This window comes from Gekko japonicus, unplaced genomic scaffold, assembly GCF_001447785.1.
Source record: "Gekko japonicus isolate JY-2015 unplaced genomic scaffold, Gekko_japonicus_V1.1 scaffold445, whole genome shotgun sequence".
Taxonomy (NCBI): Eukaryota; Metazoa; Chordata; class Lepidosauria; order Squamata; family Gekkonidae; genus Gekko; species Gekko japonicus.
Window position 1 is genome coordinate 399,626 of NW_015169184.1, and position 26,943 is coordinate 426,568.

At 42.4% G+C, this 26,943-nt stretch overlaps 1 protein-coding gene across 9 annotated transcripts in view; it reads left to right on the forward strand.

Moving 5' to 3' along the window:
• The first annotated feature begins 2,448 nt into the window (after positions 1 to 2,448).
• Positions 2,449 to 26,943, forward strand: part of LOC107114616 (sodium channel protein type 2 subunit alpha) — an 89,314-nt gene continuing 64,819 nt past the window's right edge. For 6 of the 9 annotated variants that reach the window (XM_015416156.1, XM_015416161.1, XM_015416158.1 and 3 more), the window contains exons 1-9: positions 2,449 to 2,718; positions 9,404 to 9,522; positions 14,195 to 14,284; positions 15,967 to 16,095; positions 16,788 to 16,879; positions 17,812 to 18,084; positions 20,417 to 20,480; positions 21,992 to 22,133; positions 24,569 to 24,775. In XM_015416156.1, the coding sequence (XP_015271642.1) occupies positions 2,449 to 2,718; positions 9,404 to 9,522; positions 14,195 to 14,284; positions 15,967 to 16,095; positions 16,788 to 16,879; positions 17,812 to 18,084; positions 20,417 to 20,480; positions 21,992 to 22,133; positions 24,569 to 24,775 (1,386 nt within the window). Of the gene's footprint in view, positions 2,719 to 9,403; positions 9,523 to 14,194; positions 14,285 to 15,966; positions 16,096 to 16,598; positions 16,691 to 16,787; positions 16,880 to 17,811; positions 18,085 to 20,416; positions 20,481 to 21,991; positions 22,134 to 24,568; positions 24,776 to 26,943 lie in introns of all 9 variants that reach the window. The other 3 variants (XM_015416160.1, XM_015416165.1, XM_015416157.1) reach the window with 2 other exon arrangements.

Genomic DNA, 26,943 nt, shown 5'->3' on the forward strand with positions numbered 1-26,943 from the left:
GATCCAGTGTACACTTCTTTAGGAGTAGACATTTCACAGCCTGTTTCAAGGTTGGAGCAACCACTCCTTTTCTCAAGGAGTAATTAACTACCTCTCAGATCTTGTCAATGAGTCCCCCCCCCATAAGGATTTAAGTAGCTGAGGAATTGTGAGGGTCATACAAGTGGCCCTCAAACCTCCAAGGACCCTGTCTGTATCTGTAGATTGAATAAACTGAAAAGCACCCCAAACAGCTGGACAAGTTGGCACCCTGGCACCATCTGACTCTGCCACTGCTAATGTAGAGCCCAAGTCACTATGGATATGAGTGATTTTATCTGCAAAGTGTTGAGCAAAATGATCACAGTGGGCCACTGAACACTCTACCTCCTCCTGCAGGCCAGATCACAACAGGCCTCTGACCACCCAGAACAGCTTTGGTGGCCTACATTGTACAGACACAATGGTGACAGAAAAGTATGGTTTCTTTCCTGCCATCACTGCCACAGAGTATGCTTTAAAATGAGCTTTAGTCCATGTCTTGAAAAATAGCCGAGACTCTTGCATTTGTCATTTACCTTCTATGACAGAGAAAAAAATATACAGGACCAAAGTGGTGTAGCAGTTAGTGTGTCGATCAAATCCCTAATGCAGACTAACCTACCTCACAGGGTCCTTATGAGAATAGAATGGAGAAGGGAGAACCATATAAACCACACTGAACACCAATGTTCCCTCTAATTTTCCCCCCTACTGAGTGGAGCAGTTCACATCCTGAGCAGAATAGAATTGCTGTAATCTTAAAATGGGCAATGGGCAGTGCAAGACCCTGCGCAGCTCCAGGCTGCTGCTGAGCAGGGCTTCCTGTGTTAATGAGCGGCCGCTCACATACACAGCTTGGAGGGAACACCGCACTCTATGGAGGAATGGTGGGAAACAAATGTGCTAGTTAGATAGATTAATTTAAACTAAACAAAGGTGCTGCCTGGAATGGAACGCTGTGGCTCAGTGGCAGAGCATCTGCTTGGCATGCAGAAGGTCCCAGGTTCAATCTCCAGCATCTCCAAGTAAAAGATCTGGCAGTAGGTGATGTGAAAGACCTCATCCTGAGACCCTGCAGAGCCACTGCTGGTCTGAGTAGACAATACTGACTTTGATGAACTCTGATTCAGTATAAGGCAGTTTCATGTGTCCATGTATATTCCCTGACTTGGAACTACTCTTACACCTTAGGGACTGGATGTCATTGCTCACTTGTGTTCAGAGGCCCCTGCCACACGGGGGGGGGGGGGGGGGGGGAGAGTACGGCCAAAGTGCGGCTTTTTAAAGCCGCACCAAAAGAAACATGCGGTGGCGGGATCACATAGATCCCCTGAGCCGCCGCGCAGTTCCTTCCCGGCACGATCAGATGCCGGGGGGGAAGCTACTGAAGGGAGAGCGAGGCTGCCAAACTGTGCATGTGTTCGGCCGGGAGCCTGGATTGCTCCGGGACGACGGGCGCAGCGGCGATCCCACGGCCACGCTTGCTGTGGTGCTTCAGGTAAGTCCTCCTCTGTAGGAGGTTCTTTTTTGCAGCGGCTTTTCCGGGTTTAGGGACAGATCAGGGACGGGTGCGCGCTGCTTCCCAGATGTTGCGGTGAGATCGCGCCCGTTTGCTGTGCCCCCGATCCATCCCTCTCCCGGGCCAAAATCTTCCGTGTGACCGGGGCCAGAGATACTTTTCCCATTTGTTTTGCAACTCAGCCCTTGTCTATTGATATTGATAATGGGTTCTGACTGGGGCTGAGTTATAATGTGCCTTGATTCAGTCTACTAAGTCCTGCATGAGGGAATTCATGACAAAATAATGCACTGTACTGTGGAATAAGTTAGAATTAATATAATTATACTCATCTCTTGTAATCCTTGCCTCCCCTCCCTCTTCATCCTTTGTGGTTTACCACACTTTTGCTGAATAAATTTAATTGTAAGCTTCTCAGGGCAGGGACCTGAGAACTTAAGTCATTTGCTTATATTATCCTATGAAGTGCTATACACACTATATAATTAACACTATGATATACTGTACTATATAAACAATAGCCATAGTAAATATTGCTTGCAGTCATTAGAAGATTCTTTTGATTGTTGCTGGTCTATTTCGCAGGAGTTTAATTGGGGAGAGTTTGGAGGGGTCGTCCCCCCCCCCGATTGTTGCAATATCAACTGTCCCTATGGATAGTCAGAAAGATTTGCAAATGAGAAATAAAATGTGCTTAAAGGAGAATGAATGAATGAATGAACATCAAAACATACAACTATTGCATTTTAAGTAGCTCAGTTAATAAGCTGCCCTGCAGACAAAGATATGCAAGTATTTTCCCTTCCTCGCACAAAGCATAGTTCTAATCTCCTCTCTCTGTGTTTTTAAATCCTAGCACTTTTTTATGCATGGGGCACAACAATAATTAAGAGTTGCAGGATGAAAAGATGGCACAATCAATGCTGGTACCACCAGGACCTGACAGCTTCCATTTTTTCACGAGAGAATCTCTGGCAGCTATTGAACAACGTATTGCCGAGGAAAAAGCTAGTAAGTCCAAACAAGATCGCAAAGACATTGACGACGACGAAAATGGACCCAAACCCAATAGTGACTTGGAGGCTGGCAAATCACTGCCCTTTATTTACGGAGATATCCCTCCAGGAATGGTCTCTGAGCCTTTGGAGGACCTGGATCCATACTACATTAACAAAAAAGTGAGTGAATGCTGTGAGTTTAACATAATGCGACTGGAGTTTGGTAAGACTGGAACTCCACAGGCACTTCAGTGGAGTACTCTTTGGCCAATATTTTGGAACTAACAGTTACAGATGCTTATGATTTCCCTATGTAGTGGTTACCATTGTGTACTTTCTCCATTCACCGATGCTGCTCACAAACAAACTCCGTGCCGGAGTCTTAGTGTTGACAAGATATCCCCCTGAGTTTACATGTGGTGAAACAGATTAATTGTAATATTCTGGGTGTTTTACTGTAATTGTTACTTATCTTATTTTACACCTGGGAAATTACTGAAGCACAAATGCACAGAGATTTTTTATTAACGGTGGGACTAGCAACAAAATTTTACAGGAAGGGTCAGGTTTTTTTATGAATTGTGCCTCTCTCTGAGCCCTTTCTCCATCTTTTTCTGTGCTATGATGATGTAAAAACTGGCTTTACAGTACAATCTTAGGAATGTTTTCCTGGCAGACAACTTTACTGAACAGACCTGAGCAGAATTTTGTGTGGACATGCTTAGGATGACTTGCTTACTTCTGGAACTTGGTTGTTGTGGAAGTGCAGCATCAGAATAACCATCTCCAAGGCCATCCTAACCATGAAGCACTGTGAACACTTAGGCTCAGGCAGGGGTCATTTCCCGCAGGAGCACACAGGAGCAGAGCTCTGGCAGTAAAGAGCCCAGGAGGCGGGCACATGCAACAAGCCTTTAAGACCAAGTTTTATTCAGGTACAAGCTCTCCCTCCTCTGTGAGGGCAGATCTGCATGCCCCCCCCATAGCTAGCAATCCAAAACAGTCCAGTGGAGCCTGAGCGGTGGGTGTTGCCTTCTGACACCCTTCCGGTGGTGTCGGGGTGTGTGGCATATGCAAATAAGTTATGCTAATGAGTTATGCTAATGAGCTCCTGCACCTCTTTTTCTATGAAATGACCCCTGGGCTCACGGCAGTCCTTCCTACAGGTGGCACCATTTCCTTGCCTGCAGTCTCCATTTCTGAACTAGTTCAAAGATGTTTCCCAGCCTTCCTCCCCTATGTAGGCCTATGGAGGGTGAAGATTAATTCCTTCCTTCTGGTATGATTCCCTGGAGGGTAGGCAGAGGGGGGAAAGTTAGGAATGTGCCTCATAGCCACAAGGGACAGGCCCCAACTGATGCCAGGTATCCCAGAAGGGGCACCTTCTCCATACTCCATATCTTGGTAACCTCCTCTCTCTGCCCAGGGCTTTGGTTTGTGATTCTTTCATTGAACTCTTGTGCGTGTGTATGCACGCACCCTCTCCCATACATGCCTTTTGGCAGCTTTTTCTACATGCCTTCATACATCTCTAGCTGCTTCCTCTTTGCCCTTTGTCGCGGGCAGTGGCTAGAAAAGTTCTGTAATGTGTGCCACCCCGCTGGCATGGGTTTCCAGTAGGTTTCCCCTTATAAGTGACTGAATGAGGCATGAGGACCCAGGCAGAGTAACAAATTATTTTTATTGAAGAGATTGAACAATTGTAATTCAATAACATGTAGGAAAATGAGCACAGTAAAGGTAGGTAAACCAGCAAAAGAAGAAATCTTAACACGTCTGACTATACTGTACCTAGCCTTCTCTAGGTCCTTGGCCTCAAGATGACTCACCCCTTTTGGATGAAGGATCCCTCCAACTGCAGCAGGTTCACACTAGCTCTGCTTCCTAGGAGTGAACCACCTCCCACTTTGGGCAAAGCTTTTTATCACTTCTTCCCAGGCAACACCCTCTACTATTCTACTGGTGTAAGTTTCCCCTCCAAATTCCCTGCTAGCCAATCACAGGGCCTAAAGGATGACTTGGGAAATGTAGGCCCTGACAGCTACTCTAGTACAGGCTTCCCTGGAGCCACTAGGCCTCCCTAGAGCTCATAGGCCGCACTACTGTGGGCCTAGGTTTATGACACCCTTGGTGGCGTTTCTTGCTCAAAGTGGCTTTATCAGGGAGAGACTGACTATATTTATTTATTTATTTATTTTTCACATTTATATCCCGCCCTCCCCAGTGGGCTCAGGGCAGCTAACAAGGGCAGGGTAATTAGCCGTGCCATAATTAAAAACATATAAAACATAATAAAAACATCCAACACTTAAAACAATGGTGCTCAGTCAATGACTAGCCAGTTGCCATCTGCATAGGCGTAATCTTCATGGGGGTGGCGGGGCGTTAGCCCCCACCGAAATTTTCAGGAAGGTGCTCAGCCTCCCCCGGGAGCCACCCTTGCTCCTAGCAAAGCAATGCCTCTGGCCCAGCCCCAGCCCCCCCCCCCCCGGGAAATTGGAAAGTCTACACCGTTGTGACAGGGAGGATGTTAGGAGTCACAAAGTTAAACTGTCCAAAAGCCATGTATATTCTGAAGAGGGTTTACTGTACAACAAAGGGCAGTTGCAATTGAAAAGCAGACATTGTTCCTGTCTCCCTGAGCCAATGTTCCCTCTAAGCTGTGGAGTCCTGTGAGGAAAAATTCTAGTGAGCTCCTGGCATTAAGGTTGTGAGTGAGTGACTTGGCTACTGCATACATTTGTTTGCTCTGGAGCCATCCCAACTGAGTTAAGACAAAAATGTGTGGGCTGGAGGCTAAAAAGCTGTGAGCTAGCTCACACTAACTCAGCTTAGAGGGAACACTGCGAGTCGTGACCTATTTCCATAAAGTAAAACACAATTCCTCTATGAAGATTGTCATCATGGCTAGTGGTATAATTGATTCAACTAGATAGGTGCACAGAATTTCATTAGAAACAGAGAGGTGATGTTTTTGACCTGACTTTCCAAAGCAATATGCAAGTAGCTTGCATGGATGACTTTGATGTCTTCTATTAGCTCAGATTTTCACCTTTGGATGACTAAGCATAAACCAGTCCCACTTGACAGGACAGCTCAACAGAAGCTACTTTTACAATGTCATCCTAAGCAAAGCTACACTCTTCTAAGCCCAGTGACTCCAGTGGACTCTGCTTAGGAGCACACTGTTCGGAAAGTTATTATAAGATATATGGGAAGCTCAACCGAAAGATGAGATACGAAGAGAATAAGAATTGCCTTGCTGGCTCAGAACCTAGGCCTATGTAATCCAGAGTCTGTTTCTTCCTGTTTGTGAATTCTGAAAGGAGACTTAAAGTGATTGCATTCCCCTGTTCTTTGATATTCAGAGCTATACTGCCTTTGTACCTGGAGGCTTAATTGCTATTATAGATGTAGATAGACCTGTGGTCTGTGAATCTGCCTAACCCTCTCTCAGAGCTGAGTATACATTCTACAAAGATGTTATATGAAAACATTTAGCCCTTTGGAAACGAATTAGCCCTTTACAAGATGGAATAAGCTATATGTAAAGTGGCAGTGAAAAAGAAGCAGTGACAATCTTACTCGGTTTATATTATGGGGCCTTGGTTTTGCAAAATCAGGTCATGCAAGATTGTTGAGATAAATTGCTACAGAGTGACAGACAGACAATGTAATTCCGTGTAGACTTAGACTGGAATAACTCTGTCAATATCTATAGTGGCTGCTTTTGCTTTTCAGGTGATCAGCAGGTCAAATGCTTTTCGTAGGACTGCTCTGTCAATATCTATAGTGGCTGCTTTTACATTTCAGGTGATCAGCAGGTCAAATGCTTTTTGTTGTTGTTGTTGTTTTACCCACTCTATACAGGATGGGTAGAAAAGTGGATGAGGATCGTAGGGTGTGGCCCCCTAACTTCTCAGATCTCTGGCTAAATTGTTTGCTGTTTCATAGATAAAAGACACTGCGAAATTGAAGTGCAAAGAATAATATGCAGCAAAGATCAGAAGAACAGATTCATAATAACATCTTGTTCTGATCAGATTCCTAGGAAGGAAGCTGAGCATGTTGTTTAAAAGGAAGAGCATATGTGAAGCTATAGAAAGACAGACATGTTGCTAAAGGACAATCAACTTCCACACTTTCCAGTCTGCTCTACAGGGTGTAGCATGGTCTTCTTTAGCCTGTCCTCTGGTTTAAGTTACTGTCGAATGGAGTCAGCTTGCCTTCCTTTATATGTCCCGTGGGATTCATAGTACTGTTAGCAGAGCTGGCTGGTCCCTGTTGCAGCTGATGAACACAAATGTGTCTCCAGAACAAAAGGGGATGGCATCCCTTTTGCCTCACCCTGAGCTGAGGCAACCATGATTCTGCCCCCAAATGTATTTAAAAACAAACCAACCAAAAATGTATTTCAGCAGAGACTGCTGAAATAGAAAAGGCCGGGGTGGGTGGGTTAGGTCAAGAATTATATATAGGTTGAGTTTTCTTCTGTTTCTAAGCAAGGAAGCAAAACATTTTCTTCTAAAGAACTGCAAATAAAATATAAATGGCTGCTTGATTATTGTAGATGGCTCAACATCTCAACAGGTGACAGCATAGGCAATTCGTGAAACAGGGAGGGTAAACGTATTAACATCTGTAAAACCTGGCAGGGAAATGTACATTGCAATTTTGGCAGACATAAAGGAAAACTGCTGTTGTAGCTGTTCTAGCATTTATTCTCTTGCACGTGAAAGATAGATAGTAAATGTCTAAGTATTTCCTATTAATGTGATAGGAAAGCAAACTCATGGCCAGAGTTGCCAGTTACTTTGTACTTTTTCCATTGTACTTTTTCCATTAGAGAGCTAGTTTGGTGTAGTGGTTAAGAGCGCAGACTCTAATCTGGGAGAACTGGGTTTGATTCCCCACTCCTCCTCATGCAGCTGCTGGTGTGATCTTGGGTCAGTTACAAGTTCTTTCAGAGCTGTTCTCTCACGAGCAGTCCTCAAAAGAGCTCTCTTAGCCACACCTACCTCACAGGGTGTCTGTGGTGGGGAGGGGAAGGGAAAGGAGATTGTAAGCCGCTCTGAGGGTGCGTTCAGACGCGCCATTTAGTCCGCTTTCAGCACATTTCAGTAACGGATTTTATACGCGCGATCACACACCCAACATCTGCGCACCGACCCCAGCCATTGCTTTCCGGCTTGAACTCCCTTTAAAACGGAGTATTTTGTTACCAGGTCCCCAAGTGGTGTTTTCCTGATTCTCAGGTTCTAGCCACACTTTTATGACGTCTGATCGCTCCTGTGGTGTTGAGCCACTTCTGGTTTAAACCCCCTCCCCACCTGAAAGCTGCCCGAGGCTTCCGCTTTTCACCCGCCATTTTTTTTTTGCATCGGCAGTGCACGCATAGGCAGAGCTCTGCCACTGCGTTTAGAAAACCAACATTTAAACGGTCACTTGTTTTAGCGTTTAGATGAGTTCGGGATCTCATGGAGGCTATTTTTGGGTCTTTTGTTGGAGGGGTTGGATTGATTCGCCCTGGTGGTTCTGCGCATGCGCCATGATAGTTTCCCCCCCTTCTATGGAGGGGCGCCTATGCACATGCACAAACTGAGGAAAAATTTTAAAAACCTGCCGACACACGCTCCCGTGCATCAGTGGTGTAGACACCGGGGAGCAACGTGACTGCACGGTGAGGCGGGGTAAGGGAGGTAAGTGTGAACATGGTTATTCAGATCAAATATAATTTGGTTAGAACCAGAGCATTTTAACCCACTTTCAGCACGCCGTCTGACCGCACCCTGAGACTCCTTCGGGTAGTGAAGGGTGGGGTATAAATCCATCTCTTCTCTTCAGTAAACAATTTCTAACCATTCATCTTTAAGTGTAATAATGAATACACTGAGAATAAAGACTTAGGAAATTGTTTGAAATGTTTAACAGTTCTCCTGTGCAAACTGTGTGATGATTCAATGGATCATTTTACAAAGGTGAATTTTATACATAACTTGGGGATATTTAATAAACCAGTCATGAGCCCTCCAATAAAGCAAAACATGATGACCTAAGCTTGTAGGGTTGTGGGTGATGGCTGCCTAAAGTTGTGAATTGCTTTCTTGGATGCAGCATGTTTGTATACACATGATCAAAACGTTGTTCTGTTGTGGACTTTGCCAGTTATTTCCTCAGAATTGCTACGTGAATTACCCCTGGATTACCTGGTGAATGTCTTCTATGTGATCCCTCCTGACTGTGCACACAATACATTTTTTTTACAGGTGCTACATTCAGTTGGTGATCCCCCCCCAAAAAAATACTATGGTGAATGTGAAATTTGCAGCAAAAATAACACCCATGGAGCACCAATTCATACCATGCTCTTCTCCCTGAGATGCCTTATTGGGTTAGTGTCAAAAGAGACTGTGTACAAGCTTTTCACATTTGTGAACCAGTTCGTAGTTTCTGATCACACAGAGCCACGTTCTCTTGATCTGGCCAGCACTGCAATGCTGTACAGAGAGAGGCGCAACAAAGCTACTGATGTCAGTGGGTTTGAGGCACATCTTACTCTGCATAGTATCAAGGCAACAGAAATAAAGACCTGCTCACATTGCCGCAGTAGTTGTGGCGACACATGGGAGGGAGACTTGAAGCTATTGACTGGGTTAAACCAGTCCTTGAGACACCACAATGTTAGGTGAAACCTAGACTCGACTGAGTGGGAAGGGTTTTGTTTGTGTATGAATACTACTTTCTTCCTGCCATGAACATTAAAGCGTACCAACTTTTTTTGCATGTGAGTTCGAATTACGCACAGGGCATGACTACATGCTCCCATTCCCCCCCTCCCCTTCTGTCTTTCTTTTTTTTCTTCCAGACATTTATAGTATTGAATAGAGGGAAGGCGATCTTCCGATTCAGTGCCACCTCTGCCGTGTACCTGTTAACGCCTTTCAACCCTATTAGAAAAATAGCTATTAAAATTTTGGTACATTCATATCCTTTTTCAAATGGTTGGTTCACAATAAATGAAATAATACTATTCTGTTTCTCATTGTTTGAATCATTTTCTGTCTCGGGGAGGCTGTGAACCACATATCACCAGTCTTTTTACCCCTTGCTTTTTTTCTCTGCCTGATCCCTATTTCTACATCAGCTGCTTCAGTGTTGGGAAACAGGGTGCTCATATGAGCAGCTAAATAGCTATGCTCCCCTCTCCCTTTCTGTTTCTATACTTTGCTCCTCATAGTTTCATCCTCTGTTTTCCTCTCTGTTTCCTTGTACTGGCATCCCTCAGGGCTCCCCCCCCCCCAATTTCCCCTCTTCTTTACTTTCTTTGCACATAGTAAATGTTCCTTTTCATGGATTTCAAGATGTGTTTTGGGGAGCTCTGTGGAACGTTCTCAGGGCTTTCACAAAGAGAAGACTGGCATTTCAGTAATGATGGAAACCTCCTTGAACAACTGCCCCCTAGCACTAGTAGCTGTGCATTGTAGGGGAGTATTGGAGCATGTTTTATGTCCCACTCTCAGTTCCTGTGAGGTAGTAGTGAAGCCTAGCCCAGCCCTTATGTGACTTGTCTGCACCTTTAGAGCATGTCTTCAGAATCTTATGCAGTTACACTGAGATTCAGAGAGTGAAGATAACTTTGCAGGCAACTTGTACATTATGTATCTAATGATCTCAACCCTCATGGGCTTCAAAATAACTGTTAACTCAGTCACAAGTCCGGTAAAACTCCTTTTTTATGATGTAGCTTCAGCTTAGAATAATTGTATCACTTAGGACTTTTCTGCTACCCTCAGAAAATTATATTGCAGTGGGAGTGCTCCAAATCAGAATGCTTGGGTGATTCAGAAGCAGTATGACTGCCAGGCAAAGAAACACAGGGCTGATTTGTGGTATGAGGTGCATTCTTCCTTCAGCCAATAAATCTTGATTGTGTCTCCCACACAGAGTCTGCTGAAACAAACCAACATACAGCAGGTTTCCTTGGTAAACTTCACCCACTATGTGGGAGTTTAGATACACATGCCCACATATTGCAGCCCTCAAAACATGGCATCCCGACTCAAATTAGTCTTGTTGATGACGTTTAGCTCACTAGATAAACTGAAATGTGCTTATGTTTCTACCACCACCGCAATATATAAATGCACACACATCGTTGCTTGGATCCCAAGGATTTCCACAGACAAATTGGGGAGGGGTTGTCCCTATTGGCCCACCCACTACAGCCCAAAATGCTGCTCCTGGGGAAAAGGGAACCCCTCCAAGAAATACCACAGGAATGAGTTGGTAGTCTAGAGTCCAAGGGGGGAATTGGCTACAAGGAGTGTCATTCTGTTCTGTCTGGGGAAATACTCTATGGGATCAAAGCGTGAAGTCAAGCAAGGTGTCTTAACTCGCATGTGGGTACCCTGATTAACAGTAACACCAGTGATAGTTCTCTGAAATTTTTACAGTGTAATCCTGAGCACTGTTGTGCCCTTCTGAGTCCATGAAAGTCAGGGGCCTTAAATGAATGTAACTGTTTGTAGGATTACACTGTGTACAGTTCTCTGGAAACTCCTGGACAAGTCAGTTTCTCTAAACTTTATTTGCCTCACAGTGTTGTCTAAACCTTTTTGGAGGAAGAATGAAGTAAAAATGCAATGAAAGCATGAGATTATTGTTTTAAAAAGCATCAAGTAACCAGATAAATAAGATAATGCACTGGGAATATTTATGTCAAGAAGTGTTGGCTTGTTAGTTACATTTATTTTTGGAATGCCAGTTTATATGATCTTCTGAGCCAAGCAGCAAGCATCTTACAAACACATTTTTATTATTTTCAAAACTGTATAAAGGTATGTACTCCAGAGCTCCACTGCAGTTTTCCCTTTAATTTTGACTAAATGTGGGAAAGTTATATTTGTAGTGGATAATGGATCAAGCTAGGAAGGAGAAGAACAAACACATCCTGAAGAGTCAAAACCCAGGCTTCTCTTATTGGAGGGGGATGTGGGGAGTTGGCAATTCCAGTCTTTACATTCCAACAAAAAAACCCCAGAGGTAACTTCATAATACTTGTAACTGCAACTCATATTCCTTGGCAGAAGCACCAACTGCACTTTCATTACTGAGTGTCATCAAACCAAAATAGCTGTCAAAATCTTTAGATCAGAGAAAAGTCTGAAGGAACCTCATAAATTTCTATCTCCAAAGCAATCTCCAAAGCAATGCCCTGGGGATCCCATGTAAACTGTTAGAGCATCACACAAGAAGGATGTGATGCAAATGTAATAAATAAAAATCCCCTGAAATTATATATAGTCCTAAAATAAAGCCGCTCTAAAGATTTTCTTAGTTTGTAGTGCCATCATGTGGTCATTTACTGCCTCTCATGTCTGGGTAACTTCAGTTTATGTACCTTTAAGTAGTTACTATTTGGGAATGATAGAAGATGTTTCTATTACAGAGCAAGAAGCTCTGCTGATTGTTCAGAGCAACAGGAAAACCAACCATTTCCCTAATTTGGGTCTTGATATCTTCCATCTTGGCAAGGTCCCCCTTCCTCTGAAACAACCCAGGTTTCCATACCACAACTTCCCTTACTTTAACTAGTGCTTCTTTGACAAAACTAGAGCTGTGTTGAAGCTATCTACTTTTTTAATTATCCTGCCTTTCTTCTGTCAAGGAGATCAGAAGTCTCCCATCCAAGGCCAGACTGAGACCCACTTAGTATAAGCAAAGTTGCTGTGTCAGGTGCCTTCCAACCAAACTCAAGAGATCCAATAACTTTGTCCCCAAGAAACTGGAGTTGTTACTTTGATCTAGCTACCACAGCCGAAATAGCTGGGAGGAAAAATATCAAAATAAGGGTTTTTTTGCAAATAAATAAATAAATTGTACTGTGTTTATGGAACTGCTAGATACATCTACTCAGGAACAGTATAAACGAACTTTTATTTCCATCTATATTCAAACCCCTTTCCTGGTTAACATTCAGGGTTCTTAATTTATTCTGCCATATGTGATCTCTTTCTCTTACAATGCACTGGGTTAGCTTCTGGGATTCAGTGGGTCATTAAATGAACCACTGAATTTCCCCCTCAATATCCTGTATTCGAAACATTGTTTTGAAAGCATACAAAGACTGAGAAGATATTATCAGGAGTCTTTACGACTCATGTCCCATATGAATCTGCCCATATTTCAAGACCTCCATCAGTTGCCCTCCCCATGGCATCCCTACCATAGGAGGTGCTAATTACTGTTGTTGTTGTTCAGTCACACAGTCGAGTCCTTCGCGACGCCATGGACCAGATCACGCCAGGCCTTCCAGTCTTCCTCCGTCCTCTGAAGTTTGCTCAATTTTTAACAAACAAATACCTTTTATTGGCATAAGAGTTTGCTCAATTTCATGTTCGTTGCATCTATAACACTGTCTAATCATCTCATCCTTTGCTGTCCCCGTCATCTTTGACCTTCAGTCTTTCCCAGCATCAGGGTCTTCTCCAGTGAGTGCTCCCTTCTCATTTGGTGGCCAAAGTATTTGAGCTTCAGTTTCATTATCTGGCCTTCCAGGGAACAGTCAGGATTGATTTCTTTTAGGATCGACTAATTTGATCTTCTTGCAGTCCACGGGACTCTCAAGAGTCTTCTCCAGCACCATAGTTCAAAAGAATCTATTCTTCGGCGCTCGGCCTTCCTTATAGTCCAACTCTCGCAGCCATACATGACTACAGGGAATACCATTGCTTTGACCATGCGGACTTTTGTTGGCAGGGTGATGTCTCTACTTTTTATCATGCTGTTTAGGTTTGCTATCGCTTTCCTCCCAAGGAACAGGCATCTTTTAATTTCATGGTTGCTGTCACAGTCTGCGGTGATCTCGGATCCCAGGAACGTGAAGTCTGTCACTACTTCCACGACTTCCCCTTCTATTTGCCAAGGAGTGACGGGGCAGGATGCCATGATCTTAGTTTTTTTGATGTTGAGCTTCAAGCCCACTTTTGCGCTCTCCTTTTACCCTGAGCAAGAGGCTCTTAAAGTCCTCTTCACTTTCTGCCATTAGAGTGGTATCGTCTGCATATCTGAGGTTGCTGATCTTTTCCCCAGCAATCGTAATTACTGTGGATAATGGCTTTTCAGGGGTGATGCCTCTGTTATGGAATATCTCCAGAGACATTATGTTTACACCTGCTTCAGTGGGTTTTAGGTGCAAGGTATATTATTCTGTGCTTTTTATCCTACGTTTGTTTGTCCTTTTATTACTTTTAGGACTTGTTTTATTGTTTTTTCATTGTCTGTTGTGAGCCACCTTTGGAGCTTAGGCTGAAAGTTGTTACAGAAATTCATATACAGATAAATCAATAAAATGTCTTCATGAACTTTTATGCATGATATAGACCCTGCTAGCTTTTATTTTTGGTATAGCTATGGCCTTTTGTATATTTACTTTAGAAATCAACTTTATTTCTTTTGTGTTTCAGAAAATTTACTTGAATGTCCATCTGTTTCTCCTTTAGCTATGCAGGAACATGTAGGGGAGTTCTGAGATTTAATCTTGGGTACTCACCAAACAGAACAGAGTGGTGATTTTAGAAATAATGCATAGTTGATGTGGTATGATTCTTCTTAATGACAAGTTCTCTACTTTATGCATTCCTTAACTCTACTATACATTATTCAGCATGCTCATTATGTGCACTATTTTGACCAATTGTGTATTTATGACCATGAGTAATCCTCCGGAATGGACAAAGAATGTAGAGTAAGTCAAACTTAATTTCCATTCATATATTACTAAGTGCATGTCTACCTGTTTGTCTCTTGCCTTGAAAACCCTATCGGGTCACCATAAGTCAGTTGTGACTTGATGGCACCTTACACATGCACATGTGTCTCTAGAATTATCCAAGAGTCAAATACAGGTGACAACCTATGTGACTGAGTCTTATGACTAGAGCCTTTCACGTATTGTGCACTGGCAGATGTGGGTGATAACGTCTTTAGAAACACCAGGTCACTCCCACTTGGTGTTTATATACTTTATGCTTACAAAATGTACACTGAAAATATCTTGAGATAAACCTAAATTACAGGGCAGTCTCCCATGAAGAGCTCACCTGCCTCCCTCACTAAGGGGGTTCAGGTGGCAATGGTAAACAAAACATAACCTTCTAAATCCATTGAAGTCAGTGGCCTTAGAAGGGTGTACTTCTCCTTAGGGATTGCACTTCGACATCCTGCTGAAATGGCCGCATTTGTTGTTGTATGTCCTCATACTTTGCCTACGTCATTTTGTTGGTGATGTTGCTGTAATTGCACTGATGCTTCATCATGCTGTTTTATGTTTTGATTTTAAATTGTTAAGGTGCTTTGGAGTTCCTTTTCAATGGAAAGGCTAGAAACAAACATTTGAAATAAAGTGAATAAATAATAATAATAAACCAGAATTGGTCCAGTCAGCAGCACCTAGCTTCCATTCTGTATTGCTTGTGCTTGGCATACTGGCCCACTTAGTTTCTGAAAGGGCTCCATTGTTTCTTTAGAGTGGAATTGGAAAGTTCAGAATTTCTCCCTTCTGCTTCTCCCTAGCCCTGTACCACTTACAGTGCTGGAAACTTAAATTTCTAATGTAGCATCCAGCAGCATGACAGCTTTTGATGTTTTTATCAGGTCCTCTCAAATGAAATGTGCAAATGTGAGCTGGACCACATGTTTCCTCCATGGGGAGAGTTCTGAATTTGGGATGCACATTGCTGGGAATTCTGGAGGCTCCCTTGTCCACAGAGAGGCATTACTGGATGGGACCATAGACAAACATGGAGTGAAAAGGAACTTTTTGTGTTTTTTGCTTTTTTGGGGGGGTTGTTGTCGTTGGGTTTTTGCTTGTTATGTATCTCTTCTTATCTCACTCCTTAGTGGTTAATCTCCCTTAGGAGCTGGGGAGAGGGGAGAGCAAGGAAAGGAGAGAAGCGAATGGTAGAGCAAAAAGAATGTCCATCAACTTCTGCTTGCTTCTGACCTTGATATCAAAACCCCTCCCCAGTTATTCTCTGTTTGGTGATGGAGCCTTCAGAATTGTTAGCCATCAGAGCTGGGTTGCCCTGGTATGGTGAAGATAGAATCACAAGAGTTGTAAGGGGTCATACAAGGCCATCTAGTCCAACCCCCTGCTCAATGCAGGATCAGCCTACAGTATATCCCTGACAAGTGATTGTCCAGACGCTGCTTAAAGACTGCATAGGATGATTCTGGAATACATTTCATTTTTATATTTCCAGTGTAGGAGAGCTCATTCCTCTTCCCTTGGAAAGTCATTTTTATTATTATATTTTAGGCTATTAAACTTTTTTCTCCTCCTTTTTAAAAAGATTTGTTATTTGGAATATTGTATTAAAATCATTCCTATTTTGTTTCTTTTTACTCTTACACTAATATTTTCCACAGATACACATTCACTGGAATTTATACTTTTGAATCCCTAATAAAAATTCTTGCAAGGGGCTTCTGTTTAGAAGGTTTCACTTTCCTTCGAGACCCTTGGAACTGGCTTGACTTCACTGTCATTACATTTGCGTAAGTATTTTTCTAAGTATTTAATGGAGTGGGTTAGTCATTCATAGCCATAAATGGGAATTCTTATTTGACAGGGAGGAAGGATTTCCTGTTGTAATAAATTCCCTTTTCAATTTTATTTTTTAGTCTTCCTGTGCTGCAGAACAGAATGGTTTGTCTGCCACTAGGACTACAACTAATATAGTTTATTCTCTTGTCAGCTGATGCCAGTATCTTATCTTCTTTCTGTTCACCAGAATGGAAGCCCATCTTATAAAATTCCCAAACTAGTTGGTTCAAAAGAAAATTCAGTGGGTTGTATCCTTCCAAAGGCTTAGTGGAATGGTAGGATATAGGACAATGAGATTGGCTTCAGCAACATTTAATTTTTAGTTGCCAATCAGGAAAACGCATTATCAAACACAAGGCAAATGTGCCAAAGAGGATAAGGTCTTGATGAAAGACCCCAAATAATTAGCTTAAGTTCTGCCTCAATTCTGAATAACTGTGATTTAATTCTACAGGTATATAACAGAATTTGTAAACCTAGGCAATGTTTCAGCTCTTCGAACTTTCAGAGTATTGAGAGCTTTGAAAACTATTTCTGTAATCCCAGGTAAGAAGTGAGCGGTATGAAGTGCTAGGCCCCTTTGTATCTCCAACTGTTCTTTGCGTGCTGTCATTGTGTTTGTGTGTGAACTCCCCTATTACAGATATGTGACAGAGTTTGTGGACCTGGGCAATGTCTCAGCGTTGAGAACATTCAGAGTTCTCCGGGCATTGAAAACAATATCAGTCATTCCAGGTGAGAGCTAGGTTAAACACGGAGGCTGACTTTTTAAACGCTATTGAAGACAAAATCCCATTTTTTGAGCATAACCCTTGTTATTTGCTGCGCAGTGTAATACCAAAAATAAAAAGCAGGAATCAAAAAACTTTCGTTTCAGTGAAATGTGATTCTTTGCTTTTAAAATATTTTAGCTTGATTTTTTTTTCCAAATCAGCCTTTGAGTTTAACGGATTCTTTGCATGAGACATTGGCAGTAAGTGGCTATATGATTTGCATCTTATGACATCAAGCTTTCCACTATTAAAGATCAGTATATCAAGGCTTTCATATTGATGCAAATTTTACCATTTGTTGCAGGCACTTAAGACTGAAACTTGCAATCTGTTTTCTTTTTAATTTTAAATTATGCGTAGAGATATGCAAACATGAAGGACAGCATGGGCCATGCATGGGGATTTTTCTAAATTATGTTCTTCTTCTCCAAACCATTCCTGGTTTCTTGTAGTGAGACTGAATACAGCCTTAATAAAATATAAAAAATAATCATAGTCTTCTTGTTTCTCTACAGAATATTTTTAAATACTGATTCTGCAGTGATGGTTTGGGCAAGAGACACCCGCAAAAGAAAGCAATATACTTTTTCTGTGTAGGGCTGAGATAGAGCATGGGTAGCAAAGTCACATTTAAGCATAGGCAAAATGTTGCTGTGGTTTTATATAAATATATGTTATATATTTTATTTCCACACACAGTTTTAAACTGGCATAAGCATAACAGCTTCTCATTCATGTTCACAGGCTTTTCATGAAACCATCTTTTGTCACCATCCTAAGACTCATTCCATGGTCATTCTGCATGAAATATTTACCTAAATCAAGTACATTCACATGGATGTCCTCTACTTTGTTATCATGACATCATAATTAATCTCCCTTTTCCATTTACAGGCCTGAAGACTATTGTGGGAGCCCTAATTCAGTCAGTGAAGAAGCTCTCGGATGTAATGATCCTGACTGTGTTTTGTCTGAGTGTATTTGCGCTAATAGGGCTCCAGCTTTTCATGGGGAACTTGAGGCATAAATGTCTGATCTGGCCACCAGACAATTCTACTTTTCAGATAAACATTACTTCCTACTTCAATAGCTCAGCAGGAGAAAATGGTACATTTATTAATACAACCATCAGCACATTTAACTGGAATGAGTACGTCGACGATGACAGTAAGGACTGGTGATATTTTAATATTTAAAAACTTACTTTGCTGATCACAAGCAGATGATGGTTACTGTTCTCCAAAATTATATAATGAACCTAGACTACAATCCTCACTCTTGAGTGGACGCCATTGATTTCATTTATTCTAGTGAACAAAAAGTTAACACCCCTTGAAATGCTGTGCTTAGTAAGGTTAGCTTGGAATATTTGATTATGACAATGGCATTGAAAGCATTTTAATGCATGTCAAACTTAAACCGAAGGAATATTTTTGGTAGTGTTACATAACAATACAATACAATACAATACAACACCTTTATTGGCATGTAAGACAATAAATAAGTTACTTCATCGGGTATCATTACACCTGCCTTCTTAAAACACGGGTAGTGTTACATTATGGTCTCATAAATCAAGTGGACTTATTCATATCTGACAAACTACCATTGGAATGCTGACTTGTCCCATGTTCTTCTCCTCTCAATTCCGTTCAAACTCTGGAAAGAGTAGCCATGTAGATTGGAGGGCTACAGTAAGAAGGAGGAGGGGGTAATGTCACCCCTCCTCTGCAAAGGGGGAGAGGATTGCAGGAGATACTTCTGTGTTTCTCTTTGGTGTTCATTGGATAGAAGCCAATATCTTTTATTAAATTACTTTCAACCTCCCAGTTATAATTCTGGTTACCTTTACCTGTGCCCAGAAGAGAAGCTTCATATCTTTGTGCCATCATTATTAAAGGAAATTAAAAGTGAATTTAAATGTCTAGCCATTTCAATATCTGTAGCTGAGTCTAGTGGCTCCTTATGGGCAGAAAAAGGGATATTTTGTTAAGGTGTACAGCCTTTGATCACAAGAGGAATGCACCATCTATGCATCATACCAATCTAATGTCTAATAACTGGGTGTAATCTATTATAGTGTGTTTTCAAGAAGTATCAGGATTCTCCCATTGGCTTTGTGATACAGTCAGTTCAGCACCAGCTACTCTACACACCTACTCTACTTTAGCTATAGAATAAAAAATGGTGGCATTATGAATAACGGTTGAATTGCTATTTCGGTGCTTTATATAGCATAACCTTACTTCAGATGTGGCCTTTGTATGACCATCCTGGTTTATTATTTACCTAACCAAAATATATTATTATGTAACTGAATGATGGGTCTTGTACAGTGGGCTGGCTCCAGCCAGCTTTTCCACTTGTGAAAGAGGGAGGATGAGGTTTCCTTTGACCACTCGAAAAGGCTATGCTGAGGATCATGGGACCAGCATGAACAAAAGCTATGTGGAACAGGGGCATGATTTTAAAAGTTTTCTGGACTGAACCCAGTATTTGAATCTACAATTAGAGAGCAAAGAGAGAGCTCAATCCAGCCAAAGCAGTCACAACGAAGTCTCATTGAAATCAGTGGGATTTAACTTTGGTGTAGCTAATACCCCAGTCCACTGAGCCGATTTAGGATTGCTGTCCCATTCTAATTCTGTTGTTTTCAATGACGCTTATGTACATCTGACCTATGGTAAGTTATGTTCAGAAAAAAACTCTTAGGTTCATTCATGCTGCTTTGATTCTGTCACCACACAAGTAAGCACAAACTTTTTAGTGATTTACACCTCAATCCTATTTGGATTGGAACTATGTTCCACTGTGTTCAGTGCCTGTTCCAAGGTAAAGACACTCAACTGTAACTCTACTACTTCATGTATTGCTTGTAGTAGTGGTAGAACTCTTGCCTAATTTGCAAAAATTGACCATCAACATTATTTTTAAAAACACGTTGGCCAACTATATATAGGCTTTGTGTTACCATTGCTGCAGTAAAGCTTTCCAGCCTGTAAGAAATGTAAGACAATACTTCTTTTTTGCTTTGATGATTAATTATGGCTATAAATTGCATTTTTAAGGGATGTCCTTCATTTAAGCATGGACAAATTCCATGTTAGTCTGTTGAAATGAAAAAAACAGGGTTGTGCTTACCTGTAACTGTTGTTCATCGTCGTGGCTCCTGTGCAGTCTTGTGTGTGGGGTGCCACAAGGGTGAGCAGTAAGTCATATGGCATCTCAAATGATAACAGATTTATTGTGGCCTAAATTGTTATGGACTACAGCTTCTGATGAATTGGGCTGTACTCTACAGAAGCACATGTCATGACAACCTTTCCAGTCCTAAGTAGTTATACCCTTCTAAGCCCATTGACTTTAGTGGACTTAGAAGGTTGTAACTCTGCTTAGAATTGCACTGTAAATCTGTCAGCCTTTGAGGTGCCAAAGGATGCTTTTGTTCAGGTTATTATATTCAGCAATTCAATGTTTTCCACTTCTTTTTCTAAAACAGGCCACTTTTACTTCTTGGAAGGACAAAATGATGCTTTGCTCTGTGGCAACAGCTCAGATGCAGGGTAAGCAAATGGTCCATTACATTTCTATTTATTTATATATTTGTTTGTTCATTCATTCAACTTATATCCTGCTCCTTTCCCTGCCCAGCAGGGCTCATCTTGTAATAGAGTGCAGCAGCTAAAGTTAAAACAAGAATAGTTAAGCTTTTGCTTTCATTTATAACACATTTCAAATTTCTATCAGATTTTTCTATGTTAGCCTGCTGGCTGAATGTCAGAATCTACATCAACAAGAGAAATTAAGAACATGGGTGTGGGGACTATATTTACAGTGCATTCACATGCAGAGAGTTGCTCCAGTCTATGTCTACTGAAGTTAATGGGCTTAGACAAGAGTAGTTCTGCATAGGATTTCACTGTTAGTATACATTTTTCCAGAGAACTTGTATGACAGTAATTCCCCTGCCCACAATATTACTTCACCTTTTTCCATTTTCAAGCTTAGGAGGGGTCCTGGGTCTAGTTAGGGTATTTTCCTTTCTTTCAGTTAGCACTTTTTACTGGTGTGTTACCGATTTAGTCAGAGCAACAGCTAGTCTCCCCTAGTTAATGCTGGGAGGATAAGGCTTTGACCCTGTAGACCCACTGGTTCCCAAAGTGGGCAGTACCACCCCCTTGGGGGCGCTGGAATGATCTAGGTGGGCGGTAGGAGCCTTGGGTGCAATTGGGGGGCGTTGAATACAAAAAAGGGGTGGTGGAAGCATAAAGAAAGAAGAGTCCAGAACCTATCTAAAGCGGCCTTTTCTTGCCTTCTCCTGGTCTTCCCTGGGATCAGGGAGGGAGGGGGAGGGGAAGAGGGGTCCCCACAGCCAATCACAGCCATGCATTTGCAATTTGCAAATGCATGTGCACCCTTGTAAGGCTGGTGTTGCTGCTGGGCTATTGTGTAGTGATTGCTGCTGGCCTCTGGCTTCAGGCCAACAACATCTTTCTTTACTTACAACATCTTTCTTTACTATGTGCAAATTTGTCACAGCATCTTTTTGTCCACTTCTTGAAGATTTCCAGGGCGGTGCTGAGTAATTTTTTTTTTTCTGAAAAGGGGGCGGTAGGCCAAATAAGTTTAGGAACCTCTGCTGTAGACCTTTACAATTGCTTCTCTTGAATTGTTTGACAGAGTAAATTTGTAACAGAGAATGACTTTCATTCTACTGAATATTTATAAGCCCATTGACTTTGATCCAGACTATTTCCACCAATGCAAGGATTTCCCCTGAAATCCTGTTCTTGGACACTTTCATTCTACTGAATATTTATAAGGCCATTGACTTTGACCCAGACTAAGTATTTCCACCAATGAAAGGATTTCCCCTGAAATCCTGTTCTTGGAGGAGACCGTCCCCCCCAGGAATAAGATGGGGGCATTTCAGGCTGCCCTGGGAAGAGGAAGCCAGGAAAATTGTGCTCTGTGAGTGGAAATCCTTGTAGCTGTGGAAATGTTAAGTCTTTATCCAACCCATTTCATCAAACTCCAGCCTGTAGTAAATGGATTGTTTTCTTCTGCTTCATAGCCAATGTCCAGAAGGATATATGTGTGTAAAAGCTGGTAGAAATCCCAACTATGGCTACACAAGCTTTGATACCTTCAGCTGGGCCTTCTTGTCTCTCTTTCGACTGATGACTCAGGACTACTGGGAAAACCTTTATCAGCTGGTAAGATTTTGTCGTGAGCTTCTGTGCCTTTCTGGATCAAGTTATTCTGAGCCCTACAAGGTGTTAATGGGAGCTTCATAATCTGGATGTTATAGATTTATTTTATTTATTTAAAACATTTTAGTGCCTTTCCTCCTGATCGGGGTCCCCAAGGTGGCATGCATAAAAGCATTAAGGCTGATTTCACACAAGGAGCTACGCCGCCATTGCGCCTCCCCTTGCCCCATTTCCATGGGTCAATTTCCCACTCGAAGCTGCGCAGCTGCATTTTGACGCGCGGCTTCGCCCAATTTTCCTCGCGGTTTCGTGATCCTCAAAAAACAGGATCACAAAACCACGGGGGAAATTGGGCGAAGCCACGGGTCAAAATGTGGCCACGCGGCTTCAAGTGGGAAATTGACCAATGGAAACGGAGCAAAGGGAGGCGTGCAAAATCAGCCTAAAACATTTTGAGCAATTAAGACTGACATTTAAAATTATAAAATAATTCACTGAAAAATCAGGAAGGAGGGCCAATAACCATTATTGGGGGCATGCCAAATGAAACCAAAAAGTCTTCTCCTGCTGGCAGAAGATATCAGTAGAGGGAGACAGAGGAAGTTCCAAAGTTTTGGTGCCATGACCAACAAAGCCCTTTCTTGGGTCACCAACTGTCTAGCCTCACATGGCAGGGGCAACCAAAGCAGGGCCCCTGAATATGACTGGAGTGAGTGGGTAGGTTTGTATGGGAGAAGACAATTCTTAAAATATTTTGGTCCCAGGCCATAAAGGACTGTAAACATCAATGCCAGTACCTTGAATTGAAGCCAGAAGCTAACTGGAAGTCAGTGTAGATGTAACAAGAGAGGAGGGACAGGGTTGATACAAACCACTGCAGTCAGCACTCTGGCTGCAGCATTCTATACCACCTGTAGCTTCCAGACAGTCTTCAAGGACAGCCCCACATTTCAGTACTTTAATCCAGATGTTACCAAGACATGCACCACAGTGGCAAGATCTTTTCTGCTGTAAGGGCTGTAGCACGCTCACCAGTTGAAGCTGATGAAAGGCACCCCTAGCCATTGTTGCTCCTGTATATCCAGCAGGAGGGCTGGGTCCAGGAGCACCCCCAAGCTACAAACCTGCTCCTTTAGGAGGAGTGCAACCCCATCCAGAACAGGGGATAACCCAGTTCCCGAGTGAGACCTTCCCTCCACCAGCATGTCAGGATTAAGTTTGAGATTTCAGATGAAATCCTGAGCTGCTCCTGACAAGGCAACCTTGGTGTGGATGTTGAATTCCCAAGACAACCACCTTAGGAGTCCTCCACACCACATCTGAGACCACCTCCAGAAGCTCAGGCAGGGAGGCAGTTCTGCAGTGGGGTGTTCTTCTGGTGTTTAATATTAAAACTTCTCTGGCCTCTCTCATCACCATGCATCATGGGGTACAGATGAGCAAAGAATTAAGTAGGATAAACAACAAGTTATCAATGAAAAAGCAGACTGAAGCAGTGCAGGAGACATGGTGATCCATACAAATATAGGGAATTGAGGCTGCTAACATAATTCCAAATGCCCCCCCCCAAAAAAATGAAATCCATATAAAACAGCAAATAATTGAAATTCTAGGAAGGATAACTTTGCTCAGGTATTCAGTCCCACTGGTGACTGCATTGTGTAGCCTTTCAGCTCTTCAGGGTGTGGGCTTGTTGGAGAAGATGGGCCCCTAACTTCCATCCCTAGCACACAAGCTGGAGCTCAGGGAGGCTTCTTCAGCAGCCACTGTTCTAGGGTGGGAACCACCTGCCAACCACAAACTTCAGCAGTAGGGATGCCAACTCTGAGTTGGGAAGTTCCTGGAGGAACTCCAGGAGAACTGATCTCCATATTCTGGAGATAATTATTATTCTCTGAGATTTCCAGGCCCCACCTGGAGGTTGGCATCCCTACCCCATGGGCAAAGCCCTTGGTCACTTTTCTGGAACATGGGATGGATGCCACATTGGGGAATGGAGCTCAGAAGAGCCATGCATGGCTCCAGCACCACTGAGTGAGTATCACACTTTTATAGGAATGTTATGAAATTGTTCATTCTTCCTTTTTTTCTTAACAGACCTTGAGAGCTGCTGGCAAAACATATATGATCTTTTTTGTTCTGGTGATCTTCTTGGGCTCTTTCTATCTGATCAACTTGATCCTCGCTGAACTCCAGGAGAACTGATCTCCATATTCTGGAGATAATTATTATTCTCTGAGATTTCCAGGCCCCACCTGGAGGTTGGCATCCCTACCCCATGGGCAAAGCCCTTGGTCACTTTTCTGGAACATGGGATGGATGCCACATTGGGGAATGGAGCTCAGAAGAGCCATGCATGGCTCCAGCACCACTGAGTGAGTATCACACTTTTATAGAAATGTTATGAAATTGTTCATTCTTCCTTTTTTTCTTAACAGACCTTGAGAGCTGCTGGCAAAACATATATGATCTTTTTTGTTCTGGTGATCTTCTTGGGCTCTTTCTATCTGATCAACTTGATCCTCGCTGTCGTCGCCATGGCCTACGAAGAACAGAATCAAGCCACCATGGAAGAAGCGGAGCAGAAAGAGGCAGAGTTTCAGCAGATGCTTGAGCAGCTGAAAAAACAACAAGAAGAAGCTCAGGTAGCTTTCTGTCAGATGTAGCTCCTAGGTTCTTTTCATATAGGGGGACATGTAAGGTGAGCATTCTTCTGGACCAAATGATGGTGCTTTCCAGTAGTTAACATCAGCCACAGGTGATCCCAAAACATTACAAGATGATGGTTGGATTGTGAGTGCATATGCATACCCTTGAGACTGATCTCTCTAGTGACAGATGAAACTGTTGTTGATGAAAACTTGCTGGTGAATGAAACAGACTTGTAATCTAATGCTAAATACAATTGTAATTTCAATAAAGTGTTTTATTGACCCCTGTTGCTCAATGAAAATTGGGTAAAGCACCCGTGACATATTATTTTCAGCACATGGAACTTTAGTGGAGATTGTTGCCACTGTTCCATATCGTATTTCATTGTCTTATTATATTTTATTGTGTTTTTAGACATGTGGTGTTTTTATGATGATGTATCCCTTTATAGTTGTAGGTAAGATAATAATTATGGTATTGTATTATTGTTCTGTACCATTGTTAACAGCTTTAAACATCTCTTATGGAAAGACAGGATACACATATTGAGATAAATAAATACCCTAACGAAAGGCACAGTAGTTGGAGAAGGAAGGATATTATAATATATAATCTCTTAGGTTAAGGGTCCTATTTGTGGGTTGGGATCCTTGGGTAGGACCCTACAGAGTTGTCATGTTGATTGCTGCTTTTTGGGAGGTCCACACTACTAGTCTGCATGTGCAGAGAGCAAGGGTGCCATGCCTCCTGCCTTTCTTTGCATGCATGCTTAGATGAGCAGCAGCAAGTGCACTCAGTGGACCAAGAGCAGCAAGTACACTGAGTGGACCTTTCTCCAAGGCTCTGACCCTTGGATTATTCCTCACTGTGGCACATCTCCTGGTTTCCTATCCATGTCTCTCTTGATCTATTGTGCTGCTTATGGCTTTGACCCTGGTGAGGTCATAACTCTGTTTTCCTCTTTCTGGCACATGACTTCCTGTGGTTCCCTTATGGGCTAAGGAGAGCCAGTTTGGTGTAGTGGTTAAGAGCGCAGACTCTAATCTGGGAGAACTGGATGTGATCCCCCATTTCTCCACATGCAGTTGCAGCTGTGACCTTAGGTCAGTCACAAGTTAGTTCAGAGGTGTTCTCGAAAGAGCTGTTCTCAAAAGAGCTCTCTCAGCCCCACCTACCTCACAGGGTATCTGTTCTGGGGAGGAGAAGGGAAAAGAGATTGTAAGCTGCTCTGACACTCCAAGTGAAGGGCAGGGTATAAATCCAGTTTCTTCTTCTAACATCTGGAAAGGCTGAAGATCTTATCTTGTGGATAGAACTGAATCATGAGTTCTGCTTTTTCCATCAGTCGGTAACAAAATTATTACAAATGTGCCTTTCCCAGGTATGACGGACCCTTGCTCCTTCTGTTCTGTGAGGCAGATTTTCCCGCCAAAACACTGTTCACCACTCTGACTGAGCAGCCTCTTAGTAGCGCATTTGAATTATAAACTTATAACTTTCTTTGTGTCCCACCCAGTGTTAAAGAAGTTATTTGACTTTTTCTCAGGCCAGAGATTTTTATTGTAACTCAGCAGGAGCCCTCTTATAAAACCCCTTTGGAAATGGCACTTGGCATGAAGTAAAGTTGAAACAAAAAGGTTGATTTTACTGACAGGCACAGTTGTAACAGGAACAGGGCAGGGGATGATGAACTCTTTAAACTGTAGTTCTTTATAAGAAAATTAGAATATATTGAACAAGTAACAGAATATACTTGAAGTTTGAATTCTAAGAGACTTAGTTCTTTACTTTAAGGTTTGTTTGTTGGAGATTTCTTACAGCAACAAAGTTTCTTACAAAGTTTCATAACTATATCTCAATTTTCTGGAAGTTAGAACTTCCTATATAACAATATTTCCCTTTTGGAATCATAACTTTCCCCTTCTCTACTCTTGAGGACTCTAAGACCATTTCCCTTTTCACTTCTCAAACCAGAGGTCCCTTCTGAGTTAAACCTGGATTAACTGGACTAACTGGATAAGGAATATCCTCCTTTTCCTAGGAGCAATATCCCTTTTCTGTTTGGCTAAGATGGCAGTTTCCCACTAACTACCCAACCTCTTCTGGCAAACCATAACCCCAGTTCTGGAGACAGTGAATAAACAGAGAATTCAGATAGTGC